The 25,491-nt window shown below is 36.4% G+C and overlaps 2 protein-coding genes across 2 annotated transcripts; one reads left to right on the top strand and one right to left on the bottom strand.

The window, feature by feature from the left end:
• Positions 1-10,478: 10,478 nt before the first annotated feature.
• On the bottom strand, positions 10,479-12,890 carry LOC103937565 (mitochondrial import receptor subunit TOM6 homolog). The gene is made up of 2 exons (XM_009347512.3): positions 12,584-12,890; positions 10,479-10,736 (listed from the first exon to the last, which is right to left on the bottom strand). The coding sequence occupies exon 1, from the start codon at positions 12,763-12,765 to the stop codon at positions 12,604-12,606; it is 162 nt and encodes a 53-aa protein (XP_009345787.1). The 5' UTR covers positions 12,766-12,890; the 3' UTR covers positions 10,479-10,736; positions 12,584-12,603.
• A 2,619-nt stretch (positions 12,891-15,509) lies between these two features.
• LOC103964148 (RING-H2 finger protein ATL65) lies at positions 15,510-17,031 on the top strand. Its single transcript, XM_009377047.3, has one exon. The coding sequence runs from the start codon at positions 15,525-15,527 to the stop codon at positions 16,713-16,715; it is 1,191 nt and encodes a 396-aa protein (XP_009375322.2). The 5' UTR covers positions 15,510-15,524; the 3' UTR covers positions 16,716-17,031.
• Positions 17,032-25,491: the final 8,460 nt, after the last annotated feature.

Here is a 25,491-nt window from a genome sequence, read left to right as displayed (position 1 = left end):
TTGGCGTTAGATCGACCGGATTCACTCTTCCTTATAAACGGTGTCAAGAAAATGACCAACATCAACATGTATGATACATTATATAGATTCGAACATAAAACCTCTTACTTCCAAGTAAAGAAGAATATCATCAGATCGTAGTGCTGAGAAGCCACTGCTCAAACTCTTTACATACAAGTTTTGATTTTCTAAAAAAAATGCAGTTGATCATATCCAGCCTATTTTTGAAATAAACGGCTCACACACACTCTCTTTCCAAAATAAAAAATAAATCAACACACCAAGCCCTACACTTATATTTATTGGATTTGTTGCTAAAATATCGGTATTAAATCCGAAACTCCCGCAGTCGGCCAATAACCCAAGAAAATGAAGGAATTGGTTACATTTTTCATATGATATCCTCCTTTTTTTAGATAAACTAATTATTTTATTTATATTATTACGTATTGTACGACATATATATATATATATTAAAAAGCTAGATTTTAATTATTAAATAAGATAAAATTTAAATAATATTTGATAAAATATTAAGACAAACTCTATTTAAAGTCTTTTTTTTTATTTCCTTTTTTCTTCTTCATCCCTTCGACAAAAGTGGCGGCAACGTGGTGGGGCTGTTGGGTCGGCTTCTAAGTAGCAAATTATTTACAGATTAATACTTTAATTAAATTATTTTGTTCAAAAAAATAAATACTTTGGTTAAATTATTAGTCAAGAAAAAGGTTACAAGAAGGTGAGGTTGCCATTGCTTTAGAAAGAGGGGTTATGAATTTGCCACTTGTCATACTCTCAATGAGTCCCTAGTTAGGGGAATTTTAGGCGATGAAACATGTAAATTTTCTGAGAGATTCGTATCATAATTTTCCATGGTATTGGTTTTGCAGGTTAATTTTTGGATTGTAATCTGTGAGGATCATGTTCGAGATGCAAAAAAATTCATTTATTCTCTACTTTGGATGCTAGTTTTGTACTGTTATATCATATTCTGAACTGACGAAGAAGGAATCTTACAAAGAGTAGAACATAGGAAGAAGATTACATATTGATGATTGCATTATTATAGATTGTGAGAAAACACATGATTATTAATTTGTAAGATGGATGGAAACTATACAATTCGTTCACTTGGTTTTTCTGTGTTAAACAAATCTTTCCAAATATAAAAACACGTCATTCATGAGAGTTGAACTTGAGATATTTTTTTTATATAAGTGAAAAAAATTATCATTAGACCGTAGCTGATGACACACTTTTAGGGTATGTTAGAGGTGAGCGACTTTCAAATTCTGAGGCATTTAGGAAAAATGGAGAAGAAATAGATGACACAAGGTTAGATAGCAAAACTTAGAAAAGGCACCACGTGAGCTTTACAATTGTATACATGCAAGAAAAATGTGTAAATGACTCATTCTAAGTAGTTATTTGCAAATCTCGCTCGCATGCATATTGTAAAGGAAGTAATTTTCAACACTCTATTTAGCCTTTTACACACTCATATTGAATTCTGTCTCTTGATTTCGTTTGATTTATTCAATTCGACGATCATAAATAAAGAAAAGTGTGTGAGAAGTTATAAAATGTGTGAAAATCACTTTCCCTATTAAATGACTTCCCTTATTGTAAGCCCTTGTAGTTTATTATCAGCAACAAATTTAATAACAATTGAGCCATTGGTTAGCAGAATGCACATCGATTCGGTCTCCAATCCACATAACCCTTTTTAAGTTGTTAGGGTTTCTAGCCGTTACGGTTAGGTCTCCTAATTTTTACGGTTTGTTTTGGGTAATGGCCTAATAATCCCTATTCTTGAGGGTTTGTTGCATTTTCTGTTTTAAACTTAGTCGAATACCACGATTTTAGGGTTGTTATTTCCTTCGTTCAGTTTCATTGTAAGGCTATTTAAAAGCTATTGTTACTTTCTAATCTAATAAGAAAGGTTCTCCCAAGCATTTGGGTGCATTATTCAAACTTTACGAGGGTTATTTGTTGTTCCTTCTAGTTCTAACATTTGGTATCATAGCCCAATCATGGGGCCTGAACAAAAGTCTGAAATGCTGTCACTAGTTCAGTGTGAAGCAGCAACGACATGGCTGTTCAAAGCAGTTTCTTGCAACCTACAATCCCAAAGTTTGATGAACACTGCAATCACTAGAGCATGCTCATGGAGAATTTCTTACGCTCCAAGAAATATTGGAGCTTGGTGGAAGCTAGGATCCCTGCGGCAGCACAAGGGATGGATCTCGCTGATGCACAAAAGAAGACAATTGACGATCAAAAGTTGAAAGACTTGAAGGCTAAGATCTACCTGTTCCAAGCCATTGATCGATCAATTTTGGAGACGGTTTTGAAGGACATTGCAAAGGATATTTGGGACTCTCTGAAGCAGAAGTATCAAAGCACGGCACTGGTCAACCAAGCCCAATTGCAAGCTCTTCGCAAAGAGTTTGAAGTGCTCCATGTGAAGGATGTCGAATCAGTGAATGATTATTTTGGAAGGACTCTTACAATAGCTAATAAGGTTTGAGTCCTTCCAAAATAATCATTCACTGATTCGACATCCTTCATATGGAGCACTTCAAACTCTTTGCGAAGAGCTTGCAATTGGGCATGGTTGACCAGTGCCGTGCTTTGATACTTCTGCTTCAGAGAGTCCCAAATATCCTTTGCAGTGTCCTTCAAAACCGTCTCCAAAATTGATCGATCAATGGCTTGGAACATGTAGTTTTTAGCCTTCAGGTCTTTCAACTTTTGATCGTCAACTATCTTCTTTTGTGCATCAGCGAGATCCATCCCTTGTACTACTATAGGGATCCCAGTTTCCAACAAGCTCCAATATTCCTTGGAGCATAAGAAATTCTCCATGAGCATGCTCCACTGATCATAATGTCCATCAAACTTTACAGTTGTTTGCTGCACGAAACTACGTTCAGGGACCATGTCATTGTTGCTTCACACTGAACTAATAACTGTATTTCAGACTTTTGATCAGGCCCTATGATGAGGTTTTAATACCAAGAACTAGAAAGATCGACAAATAAACCTCCTAATGCACTCAAATACTTGGGGGAACCTTTCTTATTGAATTAGAAAGTAACAATGGCTTTTAAATAGCCTTACAATGAAACTGAACGAAGGAAATAACACCCCACGATTAACAACCCTAGATTGTGGTATTTGACTAAATTTAAAATAGAAAGTGCAACAAACTTGTCATTCAAGAAGATGGATTATTAACCATTACTTAAAACATACCCTAAAAACTAGGAGACCTAACCCCGAAGGCTAGGAAACCCTAACAACTTTAACACATTAAGCTACCTACATATGTTGCTTATACGCGTTATGTTGTGTTTATCGGGATCTCTCATTTTTTTAAAGTTAAGAAATCTTCATATGGAATCTATTTAATGGAAGTTTAATCAGCGCTGATGGCAGTGCTTTTGTGGGTATTTATAATTTCCGTTATTCTATAATAAATTTGAATTTCATTGTTCGAAAAGTAAACACAATTGTAATTCTATTTAAACAATCCAAAAATCGTTTTTTTTTTTTTTTTTTAACAAATGATATTATCTATACTAAGAAAGAGGGGGGTGAGCTTAGCCTCACAATAGGCTAGCAATAATATAGTTCAAATTCGTCTTTAGCGAGAATTGACTCTAAGACCTTTTACAAGTGAAGAGGAATATCATTAGACAATAGTACAAAGTGGCTAAAGGTCAAGACTTTCGAAACAAAAATTCGATCTTGAGGTCAATTTAAAACATTCCTAACCTAGTTCGAAATTTTGAATGTGGTAAGTTAATTAGTGGTAAACTAGTTACATATGGCCTAATTGCATTATTAGTCTCCGTAGTGATAGGGTAATTAGAAGATAGCCTCTGTGGTAAAAATAAATAAATAAAGATTTAAGCCCATGTGATAAAGTATGTTAGGATTTAGGCCTAAAATTCAAAATTCTGTCAACTCTCCGTTAATTATTAGTACGTGAGCCACATATATTAGGCTAAATGGAACTCTACGTTAACTGTTAGTACGTGGGGCTTACATGAGAGGCTAATTTTATCTTTTTAGTCTCACATGTGAGCCTCGTGTGCTAGCAATTAACAAAGAGTTGATGAAATTTTCAATTTTGGACCCAAATTCTACAAACTTCACCACAAGGGCTCAAATACTAGTTTTTCTAATCCAAATAAGTCTTTACATAGTGTTTGGGCCCAAAATAATATTATAAGGTCGAGCTTAGGTTTATGTTTGGTCCAAAACTCTTCCAAAAATACTAAGGGCCGTCTAGTGGTCATAAGCCGCCCAGTCAGGTCGGTCGAGTCCTATTACAAGAATGATTAATTTGGGTAGGAGCGAATGAGTCGAACCCTAGTAGTATAAGAAGTCTCAGTGGAATGAGGATGCTGAGGTTTAAGAAGTGAATGTGGTCGGATAAAGAGGTTGGTTCAAAGTCCTAATGGAGGAAGGATTGGCCGAGATCTGGTTAGATTAGGATGAGGAATCCTAATCTAAGTATAATTCTGGTTCGGCCATGACGAGATTGGCTACTATAAATAAGATATGGGTGCATCATTCTAAGCCTCCAATTCAACACACAAACTGCCCTGCGTAAACCCTTGCTCCACGCGAAACCTCTCAAACACCTTGAGATTTTTATTTTCTTTTTTGCCCACACATCTTCAGTTTGGATAAACAGCACTGTGAAGGCAACCGGCGACACCTTCAGTTTTGATAAACATCATTGTTGCCGTAGAATCAACCGACCGCGGAGTACCTTCAGTTTAGATAAACAACACTGCGTCGAGGCCGACTGGTTAGCTATCCAAGTCTCGGTCGAGAAGGATTTTCGAATCCTTATTGGTAGAGGTAATCTCATTAGCCTTCTCGGCGAAGTGAGGTGTTACAGATTACTGGGCTCGGCACATTGAACGCCGAGTTGTTTTATGATTGGATACTCACAAGTAAGTTTTAGAGTTCAACATTCTAACAGCCGAACCACATTCACTATCAAGACATACATCTCTTTTGAGTATTTGTGTCCGTATAGCTTGGTACCGGTTCGGCGTGCTTATACTCTTATGAATATAATCACCTTGATCGAACCCGGTGCCGAAAATCCGTGAACTTCGCAAAACCAGCAGCCTTGTCTTTAGGCTCCAGATTCCGAAGGTCGAGACGTGTTCCTTCCTGGACCGCAGTTGCAAGACCAAGAAGCCAATAGTGCGCTCAACGTAACATCAACACATTTTACTCCTCGGTCGAGCTCGGCCAACAAGTTGGCACGCCCCACAGACACGCCCCGCATCAACCGAATGACGTAGTTATCTTGTTAATTACTTGGCATGCGCGCCACGTAGGCTTGGTAGTTTTTAGGGTCAACACATAGACGTTAAACAATTAATTCAAGGGATTACAACAAGGTGGGGTTGAGCCATTTGCTTTGGAAGGAGGCGCTTCTCATATTCGACACAATATCGAGATAACTTCTTACATGAGTATTTTCTGAGTAATCGATAGTGATGGAAAGTAACATGGCTTATTGTTTGTCTTAGAGCATCTCGAGAGTAGATGTCAAAAATGCTAGTTGGACAAAAAACGAATAATTTTAAGAGCATAATGACTCTAACAGATGAGCTAACTGCTGACTTGGATTGAAGGAAGTGCTTCATGTGGAATGAGGATCCTCTCGAGATCCTCTTTTTGAGGATTCTAGAGATTATTTAATCGTGTTCGTTTATTATATATCGTGTGGTCAGTTTTCGTCAGGTACTATTTGTGTTCAATTATAAATAAAAAAATTTAAAATAATTTATGACGTTTGATGTACGATGAACTAATACGATAAAAGATCATGAGATTCTCACAAAGAAAATTTGAAGAAGACCCTTATTCCTCCATGTGTAAAAAATGATAGCAAAAAAGGTTGATGCCAAATTATTTTAATTTGATTAATGGCAGGACCCACAAAATACAACCTATTTTTTTTCTTTTGAAATTGTTAGTTTCCACATTCTCTAGTAAATAACTAGGGATGGTAATTCTAACCGTTAAACTCGATAACCGTGAATAACCGCCCGAATGGATTGGATTTGGATATGAAAATTCGGGTATGGTTTGGACATGGGGAAAAGCCGTGAAATTTATTCGGTTATGTTTTGGATATGGTTATAGGGGTACCCAATCTATATCCATACCCGAATCTGATCCGAATATTTTATACATATATATATATATATATTTGGTATCTATTATATTTTATTCAAATATGCCTTTCGAAGTCTTGGAATCATGCCCACAACGTATTCAATTATTACTATCCCTATAGTACTAATTCATTATGCATGCATCAAACCCTATACTATCTTTATTATGCACCAAACATCATACACGGGGCATACCAACAACCTCATCAATTCAATACTCTTATTGTTATACTCAACCAAATTAATTCATTGAATCATTTTATATATCAATTATCAAATGTTCCAAGTTTATCAGATTCATCTCTCTTCAAACATCATACACGGGGCATACCAACAACCTCATCAATTCAATACTCTTATTGTTATACTCAACCAAATTAATTCATTGAATCATTTTATATATCAATTATCAAATGTTCCAAGTTTATCAGATTCATCTCTCTTCAAGAGTTTCACTGTCAAGAAATTGGTGCATGTTGTCAGCTCAATAGGTAATATTTCATTCTTTTTCATGTTATTCGATTCATGCAAATTATCAATTAGTGTCAGTTTTTCAGTTTATTAAATATGTTATGAGCCCATAGGAATTATGCAAAATTAAATCAATTGTCTTCTTGTTTGTTGTTACATATTTAGTTTACATGTTAATTGATTCAGTTTCAATATTATACCATGTCTTTGTTTACATATTAATGGATTTGGTTGTGTTCGCAGTAATCAAAATGTCTAAAAGAAAATTTAAGTCTCAAGAAGAAACAATATCTACCCAAACTGATTGTAATCTAGCACCTACATTGAATCCAAGTGTTGTGCAACAAGAATACCAAATCAAATTGCTCAGCCCCAAGATATACAAACTCCAAATGAGGTCGCTAGTGAGATTGAGGAATCTGGGGGTGATGATGGTGAAGGTAATAATTCGAGACTTCGTAGTTTGGTGTGGCAACATTACACAAGAATAGTACTTGATGGGGTGATGAAAGCAATATGTAATTATTGTAACAAGAAGCTTGGTGGGAACACTAGAAATGGAACCAGCCATTTGAGGCATCATGTGACGATATGTCCACATCGGAGGAAAAAAAAAATTAAAGCAAACACTAATCCAAAAAGTAGGAGATGGGAAAGTAGAGTTGTATACATTTGATCAAGAAAGTGCAAGGAGAGCTCTCACCCAAATGATAATATTGCATGAGTACCCTCTTTCCATGGTTGAGCATGTTGGATTTAGAAACTTCATGAGTGTTGTCCAACCGTTGTTTAAGGTTGTTTCAAGAAACACAATCAAGAGTGATATCCTAAAAATATATGATTATGAGCGCTCGAAAACAATGCAATTGTTGGATGAAAATAAAAGTAGAATTGCCAGAACTACTGATATGTAGACTGCAAGTATTCAAAACAGAGGATTTATGGTAATAACATCACATTTTATTGATGACTCTTGGACATTGCAGAGTCAAATAATAAGATGATATCTTTAATACTTTAATTTCTATTTAATTATTGTATAGCTTTAGATTTATATTTCAGATTCTTTATTGTAACCATCTTCTTAGTAATTTTTTTCAGATCTATTTATGTGCCTTGTCCGCATATCGCCGAGACACTTTCAGATGTTTTGATGGAGTGCTTGCTAGATTGGAACCTCGATCATAAGCTTTCTACCTTAACCGTAGATAATTGCACTACAAATGATAAAATGATTGATCTTATTCTTGAAAAACTTTCTAGTAGTTCACTTTTGTTGGGTGGAGGGTTCTTTCACATGCGTTGTTGTGCGCATATATTAAACTTAATTGTGAAGGATGGTCTGGAAGTGAATGGTGGTGGTGTTGAGAAAATTCGTGATAGTGTTGTTTATTAGATGGCAACACAAAAACAGAGGAAAATTTTGAGGAAGCAGCATGTCAGTTGAAGCTTCCAAGCACTAAGAAGATGGTGCTTGATTGTAAAACTCGGTGGAATTCCACTTTTTTAATGATTCAATCTGCTTTGATTTACAAGGATGTTTTCCCTCGTTTGAAACAAAGAAAGTCGCAATATAAGTATTTGCCTGATGATAGAGATAGGGAGATGGCAAGAGAGATTTGTGAGAAGTTAAAGTTGTTTTATAATGTCTCCGAGTTGTTTTCTGGAACTAAGTACCCTACAACCAATCTTTATTTTCCAAAGATTTGTGAGATCAGGTTGTCGCTAACCCGATGGCTTACCTCTAGATGTGATGAAATAAAAAATATGGCAAGAAGTATGATTGAGAAATTTGATAAATATTGGAGTGTGATTCATGGAATAATGGTTGTAGCTACTTTATTGGATCCAAGATTCAAGATGAGGCTAACTGAGTATTTCTTTCCTCTTATGTATGGGCAATATGCTTCGAATGAAATTGATAAGATTCGCAAATATTGTTATGATTTGGTAAAAGAGTGTGGATCTAATCATATTTCTAACATGGGTCATCAACCATCATTCACTTCATCTCATTTGAATCAATCTGACTTTGAAGAGATGAATCCTTTAATGGATAACCTTGCCTGTTTGTTTCTAGTACTGTAAGTACTGATAATGTAAAGTCAGAATTGGATCACTATTTGGAAGAGGCTGTTTTGCCTAGAACATCTGATTTTAATATTTTGTGTTGGTGGAAATCAATTGGGACTAAATATCCTATCTTAAGTGCTTTGGCAAGGGATATATTAGCTATTCATGTATCTGCAGTTGCTTCCGAATTAGCTTTCAATACTAGTGGGAGATTTGTAAGTCCACACCATAGTAGACTTCATCCAAAGACATTGGAAGCCTTAATGTGCGCCCAAAATTGGTTGTGGAAAGAAATTCAAGGTACCCCAAAGTATTAATTTATTTTCATCTTATATTTGTGCATGTTCTTTAATCTTAATTTCAAACTTATTTTTCAAACTTAATTAATCAGTATGCATTCAGTTTTTAGAATTAATTTAAGTCTTTATGTTTCACAACTAGCTTCTTGTTCTAATGCACACGTCGATTGCTGCAATTTTTTTTAAGATATGGATATGAATGAGGTAAGTATTGGCAATTATATTATATGTATATAACTATCTTCTTTGTAGATTATATGTGTACAACGATTCATATTAATTATTTGTCATTTGCTATTATTTGTCATTTGCTTAATAATGGAGGAATCATGCTCCATTGATGGTTGCGAAGGAGGAGCACCATGAAATATGACGCTGGCTTGGTGGAACTAGAAGCAAGGTGCAAATATCTCATTCTTTTGTCGTCACAAGTTTTCAAATTATTAGACAATTTATTTTGTCTTCCTTTCGTATTTGTTTTTGTCCTCTTTTTCTTTTTTATTGGACCAATTTATCATATTGGCTTATCATGATCAACTTCAGATATATATTTTTATGCTTTTTGTAATTGGATGTGGCTATTTAATGGCAGAATTAGTATTTACTAAAATTTATAGTGCGTCAATTGGATGAATATAATTTTTTTTTTTTTTCGAAGATGGATATAACCGATAACCGATTGAAAATCCGTTACCCGGTGGATATGGTTATGGATAATCCCCAATGGTTATTTTGCGGTTATGAGTATGGTTAATTCTCATGGTTATGGAGATGGATATAGCATTTCCGTCCCCAAACCGAACCGTTGTCATCCCGGTAAATAACTCATTTTGTTCAAAATAAATAACTCATAAATATTACAAAATAAAATGAAATGAAATGAAACATTATGACATATCATGTGGAGTAAGAAGTTTCCATGATGCCGAATTATCACAGAAGTTATCAAATTTATATCAACCAATAGAGAAAGATGACTAAAATTTAAGGATTAGGATTGTACATCATGTTTGAATGATCAACCAATCGTGTTCATTCATTATACATCGTGCTGCTAGAATTTATTTTGAATTTTTTATTTAAAATTAAACACAAACAAATACCTAATCAAAACTGACTGCACAAAAAACAGACACAATTAATTAAACTTTCAGACCCCACAAAGAAGATCTAGAGAGGAGCCTCGTCCAAAATTCAAGACATCTTTTAATTTTGCGACGAATTTCGGGAATTTATCACAGTTGCATACGTGGATCTTTTATGCTTTGCAGTTGTCCTGATGGCTTATTTGGCCTCTGCCAGCTTTAATGCTTTGCAGTTGGAATCATTGGGCCTTTTCAGCTGCATCTTTGTAACTATTCATATACAGAAAATAGTCCGGTACGGTACTTAACACTTCATCGATGACAAAATCAACAACTGTAACGTCGAAGTACCAGCAAGTACATTGATTCAATAATATTGACGACTTAGGACGTCTTCAAATACCAAGCAAAAAGTGCAGTCAATAAAACAGAAATTGTCTAACAAAAATGAAAGGCTACCGGAACATAATCTACTGCAGGTTCATACTGATCAACTCCAAGATAAACATTATGAATCAAAATAAACTCAGACAGTCGATAGTAGCACTCAATAACTCGTCTTCATATAACGTCTAACTCCTCGACTGCTAGACCTGCACCATCAAAGAAGAAAACATGAGAATCAATGAAGAATATCATCATTAGTTTGAGCGCTTGAAGATTCGTAATGAAGAATATAGGATGATGTTACTAGGATACTACGCAGCCACAATCACCATAAAATGCTCAAACATCTAGAAAAATTAGCCAGACAATCAGAGTGGACAGAGACACTGCCTAATTAATTACAATCAAATAACTAAATAATCACATATTGTCCCAACAAAACGAAATCTCAAAATCCTCCGGTTTCCTGCGTAGTTACAATTCAATCTTTTCCACTGGGATCTATAATCCTTTTTGTGCCAATGCAAGCTACCCTACTCTTCTTATTGAAGCATGGACTTGATTAATAATAATGGCTTGTTCTCTCTGACCGGGACAAAAATTTAATGCACAAACAAAAACCATAAGAGAACGTTTGTTTTACCAGATTAGCCTTCCATGTTACCCTATTTAGCCCTTATCCGCTATATAAACATGGGACTATACATAAATCGGATTAACCCAGACTCGAACCACCTTAAATTTCTTTATTTAACCCCTTGCAGAAACATGGTCCAATACAAGCCCTATGCCACAGCCACAAGTTGATGCAAAGACTTTGCAAATGGGCAGCTTCCATGTTCAGCTGTGCTAGTAGACTATTCAAAATACAATTACCAGGGGTTTGGTATTTTGAACTTCAAAAGAATAAAATTTATTTCCAAAGTTACGCCAAACTTAGGACAAGACTAAGTACTAATCCAGCCAATCCTAACCAATCCCTACAATTAGTCCAAGACAAGCCAATCCTATGTATCAAACATGCCTAAAGGTCTTCAACCTATTACAGCAAAAAGGATGAGTGTGATTTCTTTGTTTTCAAAACAGTTCGCACACACAAGAAAACCATTCAACTGAGAAAACAAAATTGAAAAAACAGAGAGATAGAGAAATAATAAAAGGTACTATCTTGTGAAAGAGTGATGCCTACAATACCCATCCACAATGTGACTAGCACCAAAGTTTCTATAAGTCAAATTCAAAATCCATAATAGACATGCTATCATGCATCATTTTCCAACAACGAAAAAGCTAATGACTTATAGACCAAAATTCCCAATAGTCATACTGTTTCAACCTATCTGTAAATAAAATTGGGAATACATTCAAAGGGAAAAAAATTACTCTTACTTCAAATATGCTATAAATCATACACAGTTCTTGTGTCAATTTGCCTATGGGGCATTACATCAAATATTATTGCCTATTCCGCAATAATATTGATTCAACTTGTTCATATGGCCTGCTTTCACCTAAGGCACATTGTTGACTCCATCATCACTAACTTGACGAGAAGTTTTGTATAACTAGATAATCACAAATTCACATGCTACTTATAGCATTGTAGAGTAGTGATCCGTGGCGTCAAAATTAAAACAACCAAAAAGAGCAGATTATACAAGAAAAAATTCATCTTTGTCAGGTTCAATCATCATCTCAAAGAAACAAATATACTATCATAAAATAACTCAGGTAAAATATTTTAGAAGCAATCGGTCATCACTCCCGATTTTCTTCGTACTCTGTTTCAAATATAATCAAATTGTCAATGTATGCAACAACTCCTACCCTATTACATACAACACCTAATGAGCAACTATCAAATTTATCCCAACACAACAACAATACAATCTGTCAAACAAGTATTCAGTTCATAAATTTCTCAATATTAACAACAAACAGAAATACCCTCTTCCTAGTATATCCTAAAAATATAATACATCGAAAACCCACCAACAAAAAAAAAAATGAAGAAATCGGAAAATAATAAGAACGATATGATCCCGAAAACTACCTCATAGAACGAGATGGCCATTAAAATTCAAGCTTGAGCTCGTCTTTTTCCCCAGAGAGGAGGTGAAGAACATATGGGGCGGCTCGGATCGCGACGACCCAAGCCCCGAACATGGCGACATGGCTCCGCAGCTGCTTCAGAGCCTCAGCCTTGTCTGGCTTCTGCATAAACATGGGAAACATTTTTCTTTATCTGATCCGACTTCTCTTTCCCGCAAAGTGATATGACAAACGCAGCCTGACGCCTAAAACCTTAAAACCTTAAAACCCTAAAACCCTAGTTGGTGCTCTGCGATTTTGTAATTTGGGGGTTTTTGACGGCTTCAAAAGGATGATATCAGCCTTGCGGCTGTCGTGCGGCTGAGGGCTTTTTCGACTTTGCACGGGCGCGATATTTTCGGTTAGAATGATTTGCAAAATAAGGGCAATGTTGTAAATAAAATAAATTATGTGGCTGTCTACTTGGATCATTGTTCAAATATTAATATCTTCTCGTTTAATTTCTTATTAAAAATGATGTATACGGATTTTTACGGGATTAAAAATTTATTTTTTATTAAATTAATGAATTACTGGTCATTAAATTAATTCAATCCGCTGGAACCATTTAAGGGTCGGTTGTGAAAGCAAGAAAATATAGACGTTCGGGTGATATTGGTTTTGGATGACTGCGGCCACACAAGTGCGAAATAGCCAAAATTGTGCTTAGCCGTGGGCACCCTATCAGGGCCGGGTGCGGGCTGGAAGCAAGTAACAAGCCAAAATTTGTCTTTGGGCCAAGAAAGGCTATAACCCAGCAACATCAGGCTGCAGGCTTGCAGGGAAAAGAAGCCGTGCATGGGGCCTGGGCTGAGAAAAGAAGGCTCATATGGAGTAGCTGCAAGCTACAACAAGAAGAGCCCAGAAAAACTAGGTTGGGCCGAGAAAAATAAAAGGCCCAAAATTGATTGGACTTCACGGCTCAAGTCCAACTCCTGTATTTGGTGGTTAGTCACCGAACCATATTGGAAACTTCAGTCGTCGTCAGCCGAATTAAAGAGCTCTAGTTCTCGCCGGAAACAAAGATACTCGCCACCGCACGTGGCGTCATGTCTCGAGGACCGAGCTCAAGGCTCAAGGACATGACCACCATTCTCGATTGCCTTTAAGGAGGTGGTTCCATACGAGGGGAAAATCCTAGTTCTCGCATCTGTCAAGAACCGTCTGGAATCTCTCAAATCGGTCGTCCGAGATGGCTTCGCCATTACGGGACGATTGCGAGTTGACGGGGGATGCTGGAGCTCGGGCAGGCAGGCTGGTGTCTGTGGCAGCCAAGCCTGAAGGTAGGGACGACGCAATTATTTGCTAATGTTGGACAATGGCTCGGCTTGGCGTGGCTCAGCTGCACTTTTTTCTTCTTTTTTTTTTCTCGGTTAGGGTTTTCAAAGCCCTAGTTCTTGCTTCTATTATCATAGTGTAGCATAATATAACATGTTTGCATAATCATAATATGGAAATATTAATTGCATGTGCACAACATATATATGTGAAATATACAATATATATATATATAAGAGTAAGATAAAGGTTCATGCATCATGATGAATATTTTCATGCTAATAGGGGCTTATAAAATATCAATTATGTGTTTTAGAAGAACTTGATTTGCTGGAAAGCCTTTGAATGGTAGTTGTAGAAGATCCTTCTCTATTGTCGGATATCCATCTTCAAAATGCGTTCTATCACGTTCAATATAGAAAGAAGAAATAGAATCTGTATAAAGAATATTAATTCAAGAAATAAAATGTTAGTCGTAAAAGAATAAATGAAACGTAATCCTCCCCTGATTGAAGATGGACAAATTCTCTTTAGTGCAGCGTTAAGAGCATGCTCATAACGTATTGGAGGCCTATTTTACCGATGAAATACAGAGAGGGAGAGAGGCAGCAAGCAAAGATGAAAGAGAGAATTGGGTGAATTTTGTGTTGTGATTTCTCACCCCATTGTGCCTTATTTTTAGTGGTAAGGAAGGAAGAATCATTGCCTTTCAAGTAATACATTACAACTAGGAAAACTATCTAAAAGAGACTATAGAATTCTATAAAAATTTACTAGGATTGACACAATCACAATTTTAGTGAAATTAGGGCCGCAACACTACATTTAAAAAAAAATTCAAAAGAATAAATATTAGAGTGCTAATAAACTCAGCCAAATCGAAAATTCCAATTCAATTGCACTATATCTTACTAGTTTTAATGTGAATTCTTTCAAAAAATAAAAATCAGATTTGAAACTATAGTTTTAATGCGGAACAACATGGAAACATTAACTGTCAAACAATTAAATTGCTGAATTGGTTAGGATATTTGTGAGTATGCAATCAACGAGTTAAGATTTTTCAACAGAGTGGGTTTTATTTGAAGAAATTTTTGCGAATTGTTAAATTGGTTAGGATATTTATGAGTATATGCGAGTAACAAGTTAAGATTTTTCAATCGAATTGAGTTTTATTTAGAGATATTTTTGCGTACCTAAAATATTTGTCACGTAATATCTTATTTTCCATATTACAATATGGGTGTACAACACGATTAAAATCAGTGTTACCAGCAAAATATCCCGTTTACTTGGTCTTGTTCAGAAATTAAAATGAGGAGGATTATAAACTATGAAACAAACATAGTCCACATGGAAAATAAAGTGGTGCATTCCCGCAGACGAAAACAACAGCTGGACGCGGTCTTAAATTCAGCGACGCTGATGTGTCGTAGGCAGCGACCACCCCGAAACGAATCGCGTAAGACCAAACCGACTACACCAGTCAACCAAAAGCATTAACCCCCCTTCCCTCCACTTTCCCCCACTCTCTCTCTCTCTCTCTCTTTCCACTCTTCAAAACACCCACCACCGCCTCCGCCGCCAATGATTCCTCCTCCGCCACTGTACTAATACTCATAAAAATGGTCGTTGCATCCCCATCTCCTGCACCCGCCCCCACTCTCTCCACCCTCTTCATCACCACCTCGCTCCATGCATCATCCCCGCCGTCCAAGTACCCCATCGACTTCTCCCCGCCCTTAATCGCCATGGTCGTGGTCGTCGCCACCGCCTTCCTTATTGTCACTTACTCCCGCCTCATCTCCCGCCACGTCATCCCGCCAATCCTCCGCCTCCAACGACGCTGGCACCACCGCCGTCGCCGCTCCTACCTCCCATCATCCATCGGTGACATCGACTCCCCGCCTTACGACTTGTCGCTCGACCCCGCCGACATCGGCTTCCACGTGTTCTCCCCCTACGGCCTCGACGAGTCGGTGATCAAAACAATCCCCCTCTCTCTATACACATCAAAACAATCCCTCCTCAGCCGTGACTGCGCCGTTTGCCTGATCGACTTCCAAAACGACGACTACGTTCGAACGCTGCCGGTCTGCTCGCACGTGTTTCACGTTGACTGCATCGACATGTGGCTGCGATCTCACGCCAACTGTCCTCTCTGCCGGGCCGGAATATTCCGTCCGGAATCTCCGTTCGTTCCGTTGATGGCCGCAAGGATCAGGCCCAGCCTCGACGACGCTGTTTTCCGGAGCATCGCGCTCGAGCCTCTTGCCGAAGCTACGGCGCCGTGTGATTCCGATTCGTTAGTCACCGAGATCGAGCGGTGCGCGGAGGAGCGATCGCCGAGGAGGAGCTCCAACTACTGGGAGGATTACCGGATCAACGGCGGAGATTTTGTTTTAAAGAGGTCGCACTCGTTCGGGTTCGAGCGAAGCTCGGCGTCGGCGGAGAGGATGATGGTGACAGAGCCTGCGACGGTGTCACCGTGGCGGTACCGGAGAGGAAGCTTCTGGAGCAAGCGGCCGTCGCCGTTCGGGTCGTTGACGAAGCCTCGAGTCTTCTCCTTCAGATCATCCTACAGAGGCGGCGTCAGCATGAAGTCTCCTTTCTTCCGCCGAAAAGGCTTCTTCCCGCTGTCAGAGTCGAGCGCGAGATTCTCCGGCGCCGGAACCGGCGGATATTCGCGGCGTAGCAAGTCGATGACAAGTCCGATGTTCGGAAGATCTTCGGGGTTATCGGCTTTCTCATCGAGCCGGCTAAGGTGCGGAGATCCGGAAGCGCTGTTGTCGCCGGAGAGGTTTAACAGGAGATAGGAACGAAGGAAGTGAGGTTAAATTCCGGATCGACACGTGGAGGGTGGTGATGGAGCGAGGGTGGGGTGGATCGGACGGTGGGAGATGGGTGGAGGGAAAAGTGGGGAGGACAGTTAATGAGGGCCGGTGCGGTCATTAACTGTGGGGGGGGCTGCCGAGACGGCATTTAATGCCCAGAATTGACGAGAGAGAGGAAGAGAAAGAAAAAACACACAAATCAAAACTGGGGTTTTATGGGGGAGAGAGGAGAGAGAGGATCATAAATGTGGAAAAATTTAATGGGTTTTGGCGCCATTTATTTATTTAGAGGGAAAGATTGGGTTAGCTTTTAAATATAGGGCTGCTTATTTGGAGCAAACCGACCGACAACCATACAATTTAGACCATGTGGGAAGGAGTTGACAAGTCATTTGTGCATGTGAACCATACAACAGGGGTAGGCGGAGCTAGGGTTATCCAGTTACGGCTTAGGGTCTAGAGTTTAAGGAGTTTAAGGTTTAGGGATACGATGGTTAGGGAGAAAATTGTCTATCTTGGTTTTACCATCACAAAATTTTGAAGAGATGAAAAGTGCGGATAGGGGGAGGATGTGAAGTGCAATGCGGGTGGAGTTGAGGCTTTGAGTGCTTGTCCTTGTCATTCTTTTTATCTTCCTTGACTTTGGAAGACATGGATGTGCGGTCGGTGTTGCATTGCAGTATTGCACATCGGGCAAAGTCAAAGCTAAGTGGGTCAAATTGGAATTTGGGTGGTTTCCAATTACTTGGGAGGCATGCTTAGGGGTTTGAGAAGGGAAAAGAATGTTACATGTCATTTTTGGTGTTTCACTTACATGTCTTATGTAATATTATTGTAGCATTTGTCAGATGAATTTATGTTACCTTTGTTTTTCTCTTCTTGAAACACAAGTAATTCCATTTTGATGCGTGGATTCAATTATATTGCGTATTGTAACATATTTACTTGGAATGACATAAGTTCTTAATCGGAGAAATCAACTAAATCAGTCCAATTCTGAGCTTTAAGTATTATAGGATTATGGATTATAATGTGGATCTCGTATGTTTTTCGTTTTAGTATGTATATCATACTCTCATATGTTAATAGGTGCACGAGAAGTTATGAATCAGAATAATTTCCGAATATTAGGGCTCCATTACTAGTTCTTAAGGTTGAATTATTGTTTGGTTGTGCCTGCTTCCTTATGATTTCTGCTGAATATCAGTTTCCTGTTGTAAAGATTATGAGAATGATTGAATGCCCACATGGGAATAGCAGTGAATAGCAGGGAATAGTTTGTTGTGTTATGCTTTTTCAAAAGTGGTTTATCACGGATGATTGCTTGATTTGTCGCGGGTGATTTTCATTCTCTGTAAACATACGAATGTGGCTTTATAAATAGAGCACTCCGCGAGTGATCAAGGCACAACAACTAAAAGAAAGAAAAGAACTGAAAGCAATAATATCAGTATCCCTTCCTTTCTATTTTTATCTTCAATCCTTTTATGTTATAATTACGAAATAAAACAGTATGTTATTTTGCATCTGCTTCGCTCATGTCTTTAGCAAAGATTATATCTCTAACTTTTGCCTATTTATAACATTTCCATATTTGTCTTATTTTTCATTTCCTTTTGTGTAACCTGGCTGCCTTTTGGTGTTTGGTAGTTTTGTTGGTTAACTAGTTCTCTAGTTGCCCTTGCAGCCTTGTCCTAAATTGGCCTACTTTTTGCTTACAACTACAAGTATCTTTTTTTAATCAGTTAACATTTATTTGCTGTGATACATGGGATATTTGGAAGAGCCAAAAAAGAACCCTTATGCAAGTAACAAGATCAATTTTCTGTGTGGAATTGTATAAAAGGAATTCTTTGAAATTGATTTGTATGACACGACTACACAAGTACACTATTACAATAATTTTATGTGTCAATAATATAAGTAAATGTGTTTGTTTTTGCATTATTGACATGGGATACTAATTAATGATGTACTCATGTCATACAAGTGACTCTCGGATTTCTTCAACTTTGCATGATTAACAAAATGCATAATACAGACTAAGGGAATAAATGCGGAAAGCCCGATTTAACTTAGGCCATCTCCAACCGAGGATTAGGCCAGAGAGCTCGTGGAATCTAAGAGGGTCCCACGGAATTTGAAAGGGCTGAAGGGTTGGCTGCTAGGCAGGGGCTGACTTGAAAACTGATTAATCATGTAGGTTATAACCGACAAGAATTCTTAAAAAGAATTTTGAATCCAGCGGCTAGCTGGCGCTAGTTACTGTTGGATTCATTTTTTTTTTTTTTTTTTTTTTTATGTTTTTGGGTTTTTTGAGCCTTTTTTTTTTTTTAATTCTATTTTTTTTCCTATAAATACCTAAACCATTCCTCACAAAATTTTCACCATTCCTACACCATTTCAATTCTCATATTTTCCTTCCTCTTTCAAAAATCTATCCTTCAATTTTTTTAATAATTTTGAAATGGCCTCGTCTGCAATGAAAGGTAGGGCTTGGATCCGAAAAGAAGATGAAGCTCTTTGCAAGGCTTATAGATGGGTGTCGGAAGATAGTGTGAGGGGGAATTGTCAAACAAATGACAGTGTTTGGACTCGTGTGTCCAAAAAATACTTAGAGTTCTATGAAGGCACCACTCAAGTGAATATTTGAAGCCACGAGAGTTGTTCTTCAAGATGGAAGAAACATTTTTAGCCAAGTTTGAACAAATGGCATCAAGCATTGTTAGCAGCCGCAAGTAGACATGACAGTAGTGCTAATTACTACGACGAAGTAAGTGTTTTCACAATTTATTTTAAATATTTAATTATATTACATTTAATTTCATAAATTAATTTCCTTTAATTTTTTTCTAGGTACGCCAAGCGGAGGAATTGTATATGGATAGCACCTCGAAACCCTTTTAGTTTCACAGTTGTTGGGAAATTTGTAAAGGGTGGGTGTTATTTGAAGATCCACCACAGAGAGCTCCCACGTCGGTGTTCGGAATTGCATCCTCAACTGCATATATGGATGAAGATGGATCTCCAACCATTCAACAAACAAGGGTAGAAAATCCGTCTTTGGGTGAAGGTTCCATACCTAGGGCTATGGGACGAAACAAGGCGCAAAGGTTGAAGGAAAAGGGCAAGGTAAATGATGATTACGCCACTAAACATGAAGTGGCTGCCTCATTGCGATTATTGGCGGAGCAAAATGCCCTTGAGGCGGAAGAAAGGAAGTGTAGGCATGAAGAACGGGCCAAACAAATACAAGAAAAAATGGATGATAAGAATATGGAAAGGAACACTTCGAATTACACTCCAATGAGTAAGGCCTATTTTGATAGGAAAAAAAAAAGAAATTATGAGCCGATTGTTTACCTCTGACTATACTCGTACAATGGCGGATGATGAAGATGATGTTGATTATGGATATTAAATTTAAATTGTAGTTTTAAAATTTAAGTTAATGTTGTTTTCGAATTTAATTTGTAGTTTTAAAATTTAATTTGTCGTTTTTAAAATTTTGTTGTAGTTTTTAAATTTAAATAATAAATTATATTTGGCCCTATAACCCTCGGTTGGAGACCGTTTTTTGTGACAGGGTTAAAACGAGCCCTCTGCCCTTTGGCCCTCGGTTGGAGACGGAGGCAAATATGACCCTGTACTGTTCATTAAAATATTAATATCTTGGAGGGTCAGAAGGCTAAAACGAGCCTTCTAACTAGCTCTCGGTTGGAGATGGCCTTAAGCAACCAAAATGGGCTGCTGACAAAGGGTATAAACAATGCCCAACCAGGCCATTTTGGGCTTGGATGAAATTATAGTGGTGGGCCAAGTCCAAGTTAAAAACTCATTGGTGTGGGGTTTTTTTTGGGCTTAATATAATTCAGTGATGAAGATTCAAAATAAAGTATAGAGAAAAAAGTTATTTAGTTATTTAGTACTACAGTTTAATGATATTTCTCTTTATTTTTAAGTGAGAGGTCTTAGGTTCGATTCTCACCAAAGGCGAATTTGAACCACATTATTGTTAGCTTATTGTGAGGCTGGACCTACCTTCTCTGTTTAGTGTAAATAATATCGTTTGTTCATAAACATATTGAGAAAGAATGCATAACTCTGTAATTTAAGCTTAATCTACTATGACTTAAGTCAAGATTATTTAAAAGGAAAACTAATGAAAATGCCTTGAAAATTTTGAGTTTTAACAAAAATGATAAAATAAAGGGTAAAGTGAATAGTATCAAGATTGACTTTTTAGTGTAGAAATGTGATTTTTTTGTTAAAGTAAATAGTACCGGAAGCTTTTTGTTAAAGTTTTTTATTTCAATGGGATATTGTGTACTGGTTGTCTTAGACATTTTGGAGACCGTATACGAACTTTATAAAAGGACCTTCCTTAAGATGAGGAAACATTTTAAACCATTTTTTCTTCTAATATCCTTGACTTTTTTAAACTCTTTTTTCCAAACTCTTAAGCTGAACTTTTGTTGCAATTACAGGCAAATTCAGGTTGTACCTCTCCTTGTTTAATTAAAAAACAAAGGGAAATGGATGCTTTCAATTTGTCAACACGTTGGATATGAGAAGTTGATCAACAAACAAACGTCCGACGAGGTCACAAATATTGTTGGGATTTCAGCATCCAATACAAGTAGATAGCTTGTTCCAACCACTGTTTAGGCTTATGCTACCAAAAATCCACCTTGACTTTTTGAGGTCATACCCAACCTCACCTGCACTGCATCTGCATGTCTGGGTTGTTAGAAAATGCAGTCACCAAATTATTCATTTTTCAAAGAAACAAGAGAGAAAATCTGCAGGGAAGAGTTTGTCTCGCGTGATAAATGGAGAAAAGGATAAGACATAGTAAGGTCGAATTAAGTAATAGGTCTGGCTACAATAGTATGTAAGATTTAAACGTTGTAAAGATCCATTATATCCTTATATATCAGGTTTAACATGAATTTTCTAAATCACTAGTGATTCGTACTATGACTGCGTCACCTGTAATTTGAAGAAAGTTGAGATTTCATCATAAAACTAATTGACAATATGAAAAGTAGCTCAACTTCTTATAAGCTCATGCAAGGTTTCTCCTCCCATCGGTATTCATTCTCAACATAATGAGAATTCCTTTCCCCTTTTCATTTTGGGAATTATTTCTAACAAGTTTAAAGAAATGAACACATTATTCTAATCAACTAATTTAATATTCATTAAGCTGCATTTTTCTTCTGTCTTTCTTTTCGAGCAAGAAAATGCAGTCATGAAACTATTGACTTCCAAGAAATAAAATCTGCAAGAGTTCCTCTCTCATGAGTCACCACGAATGAGATAAGGATAAGATAAGGTAAAGAGGCAAACCTAGACTTCTAGTTAGATTAGTAATAATAACAGAAAGGAATGCTAATAAGATCTGATGACTGGCATGTTCTCTAATTAAAAATTATTTTGTCTAATTAAATTTCATTAAAACTTCGATTGAGAGAGGGATTGCTGAGTCCCAATTGATCGTGTAAAACTAGCAAGGGATGGATTACAAATGTTTAATAGGAGGAATTAGAAATGTACTATATGCACATCTTTTAATTATTGAAATATCTCACATCCAACGTATTTTTGAAAAAAGAAATGTTTAAATATCTTAACCTCGCTTCAACTAATACCGAATTTTTTTGTGATAAAACTTTATACCTAATGGATTGAGCATGTGGTAATTATAAAGCTAGGGATAATATCGATGTTGTTGGAAGTGGGCCTTTGGTTCGTCTATCTGATAATTCAACATGGTATTAGAGCCAGAGAGCGGGTCTGTATTGTACTGCCATGTGATGGGTGTGTCCTCTTGGCCCCGCGTGTAAGATGAGTCCCCTTGGCTCCACGTGGTTGTCGATATGTAGATCTCCCATGTGTGACCCAGTAATTGGGTCCCATGTGAGGGGCATGTTGAAATATCACACATTAATCGTATCTCTGGGAAATAAGATTTTAAATATCTTAACCCCACTCCAACTAGTTTCAAGGCTTTTTGTGATAAAACTTCACACCTAACACCTGATGTGATAAAACCCCACACCTGACACCTAATGGATTGTGCACGTGATAATTACAAAGTTAGGGATAATATCACTAAGTTGGTGATAATATCAGTGTTGTGAGAAGTGGACCTTTGACCCGTCTTTTTGATAATTCAACATTAACTAAGTAGCTATATAAGTTAATCGGTCTCACATACCTTTCTAATACTCATGTGATTTATTTATAATATCTTTTATCTAATATTTTGTCACCGCTTAACTCTAAGACTTGAAAATTCCTAACATAGCCTTAAGAGAGTCTCTTACAATAAATGGAGGATCTATCCCATCTGAAGTGTAAGAGGGTGAACACATTACTAACTAGCTGATTTAATCTTAAAAAAACTCTAAAACACTAGGAAAAAAATTTATTCTTTAAGTGAAAAGTAATTTACTTCGGCAAGGTTGATTAGATTAAAATTCTTTAGGGTGTCCTAACTTATTTTTCACTTATGTGACTGAACCATAAACAATTCTGTTTAGATTATAATAGCCTTCAGTGTGAATGCGTTAATTACTTCAATAATTTTTTTATGACAAAAAAAAAAAATCAAATATTTGAAGTAAATAAATAATATTCGAACATGATAGAAGAAATCCTTTATAAACCAATCAAAGCAGCCGAATTCATATAATAAAATCGGTCTTTCAATTTCCATTTACATTCTATTGAATTTACATTACGAATAGAGAAAATAATATTTAATAAACAACTTATTGAATTACATTATTGTTAACCCAATGTGTGAGGCTAAGCCCACCTCTTCTCCTTTAGTGTAGAAAACATCGTTTGTTAAAAAAAAAAAAAAACTTTCATTTGACAACTAATTGAATCATATTAATATGCGCGTGCGAATGACTTTTTTTTATAATTGGCACTACGTGCCTCTTAAGTGTTTAAAAATAGAGAAAACAATACAACTTATTGAATCACATTATTGTGCATGTGTGAAAGACCTTTTTTATCACTGACGGTATGCGGCTCTATAGATGTTTTGAATGTGTTTAAAAATAGAGAAAATAATATTTAATAAACAATTGATTGAATCACATTATTGTTAACCCAATGTGAGGTTAAGCCTACCCCCTCCTCTTTAGTGTAGATAATATCGTTTGTTAAAAAAAAAAAGAATCATTTGACAACTAATCAAATTACATTATTATGCGTGTGCGAAAGACTTTTTTTTATAACTTGCACTACGAGCCTCTTTAGATGTTTTGAATGTATTTAAAAATAGAGAAAATAATATTTAATAAACAACTGATTGAATCACATTATTGCTAACCCAATGTGAGGCTAAGCCCACCTCCTCTTTCTTAGAGTAGATAATATCATTTGTTCGAAAAAAAAAATCATTTGACAACTAATTGAATCACATTATTTTGCGCGTGTGAAAAACAATTTTTATAACCGGCACTACGAATCTTTAAAATGTTTTGAACGTGTTTAAAAATAAAAAAAATGATATTTAATAAACAACTGATTGAATCACAATATTACTAGCCCATTATGAGGCTAAGCCAACACCTCATCCCTTAGTGTAGATAATATCGTTTGTTCGAAAGAAAAAAAAAATCATTTGACAACTAATTGAATCACATTATTATGCGCACGCGAAAAACTTTTTTTATAATTGGCATTACGCGCCTCTTAAGATGTTTTGAACGTGTTTAAAAATAGAGAAAATAATATTTAATAAATAACTGATCGAATCACATTATTACTAATTTATTGTGAGATACTAATTTAAAAAACTGTATAAAAAATGTACAAAAAGAATTAATTATTAAAAAACGTTGTTTATATGATAAAAATACACATGCATTATTTTGAATTACTTTTGAACTTTTTTGTTTGGGAGACACTTCTGTTCACTTATTTTAGTGAAGGCTGTGACTCTAAAAAACACTGTTCAAAACAGTATTGACTTTTTATATAGGGATTAGGATTCTCTCCCCTTCTCTTTACATCCCCTTCATCCCCTCCTCTCACATTTTCTTATTTTGTTTTTCTCTTATTATAAAAAATTAATATAAGATATTGACATGACTTAACTGTAACAATTCAAATAAGAAGGTAGGGAAGGAGAGGAAAAAAAAAGAAAGGAAAGAATCCTACTCCTTTATATTGAGATTTGACTTATGTGAGATTGTTTAATTAATTGTTTCAAAAAATTGGAGAATCCTATTTTGTCCATGTGGAAAGAAATCCATATGGTCAACAAACTTGTTCTCTACTTAATCGAAGGACGTCATCAGTGAATGTTTTGGCAACCAACAAAAGATACCAATCTCATCAAAATGTACTTGGAAAGGGATCCTCTCCGGATCCGTTTCACTTGATTCTTCTCATTAAACAATCTGGATTTTTAAATTTTAATTCAACGGCTAAAAATACGGACCAATTTTAAAAGTTATAATAACTTTAGCCGTTTGATCAAATTTCAAGGATTCGGATTGTTTGATGATGATGATTAGGTGGAAGGGATCCGGAGATATCCCTTTCCAATGTACTTGACAACATTTTTGATATAACAATATATTTACACTAAAGAGCAGATGAATAATTGGATGAAACACGTCATTACAAAATTTAAAGTTGAAAATTTTCACTTACAAGTAAAGAAAATTATTATTACACCATAAGACTAATTGGCAAAGAAATGACTCCTAAAACATGAGAAATGATAAAG

This window comes from the organism of the source record quoted next, unplaced genomic scaffold (genome assembly GCF_019419815.1).
Source record: "Pyrus x bretschneideri cultivar Hongxiangsu unplaced genomic scaffold, Pyrus_bretschneideri_v1 Contig10, whole genome shotgun sequence".
In the NCBI taxonomy this organism is placed as follows: domain Eukaryota; kingdom Viridiplantae; phylum Streptophyta; class Magnoliopsida; order Rosales; family Rosaceae; genus Pyrus; species Pyrus x bretschneideri.
Note: the sequence above shows the minus strand (reverse complement) of the source record. Positions and strands in the feature narration are given on the sequence as shown.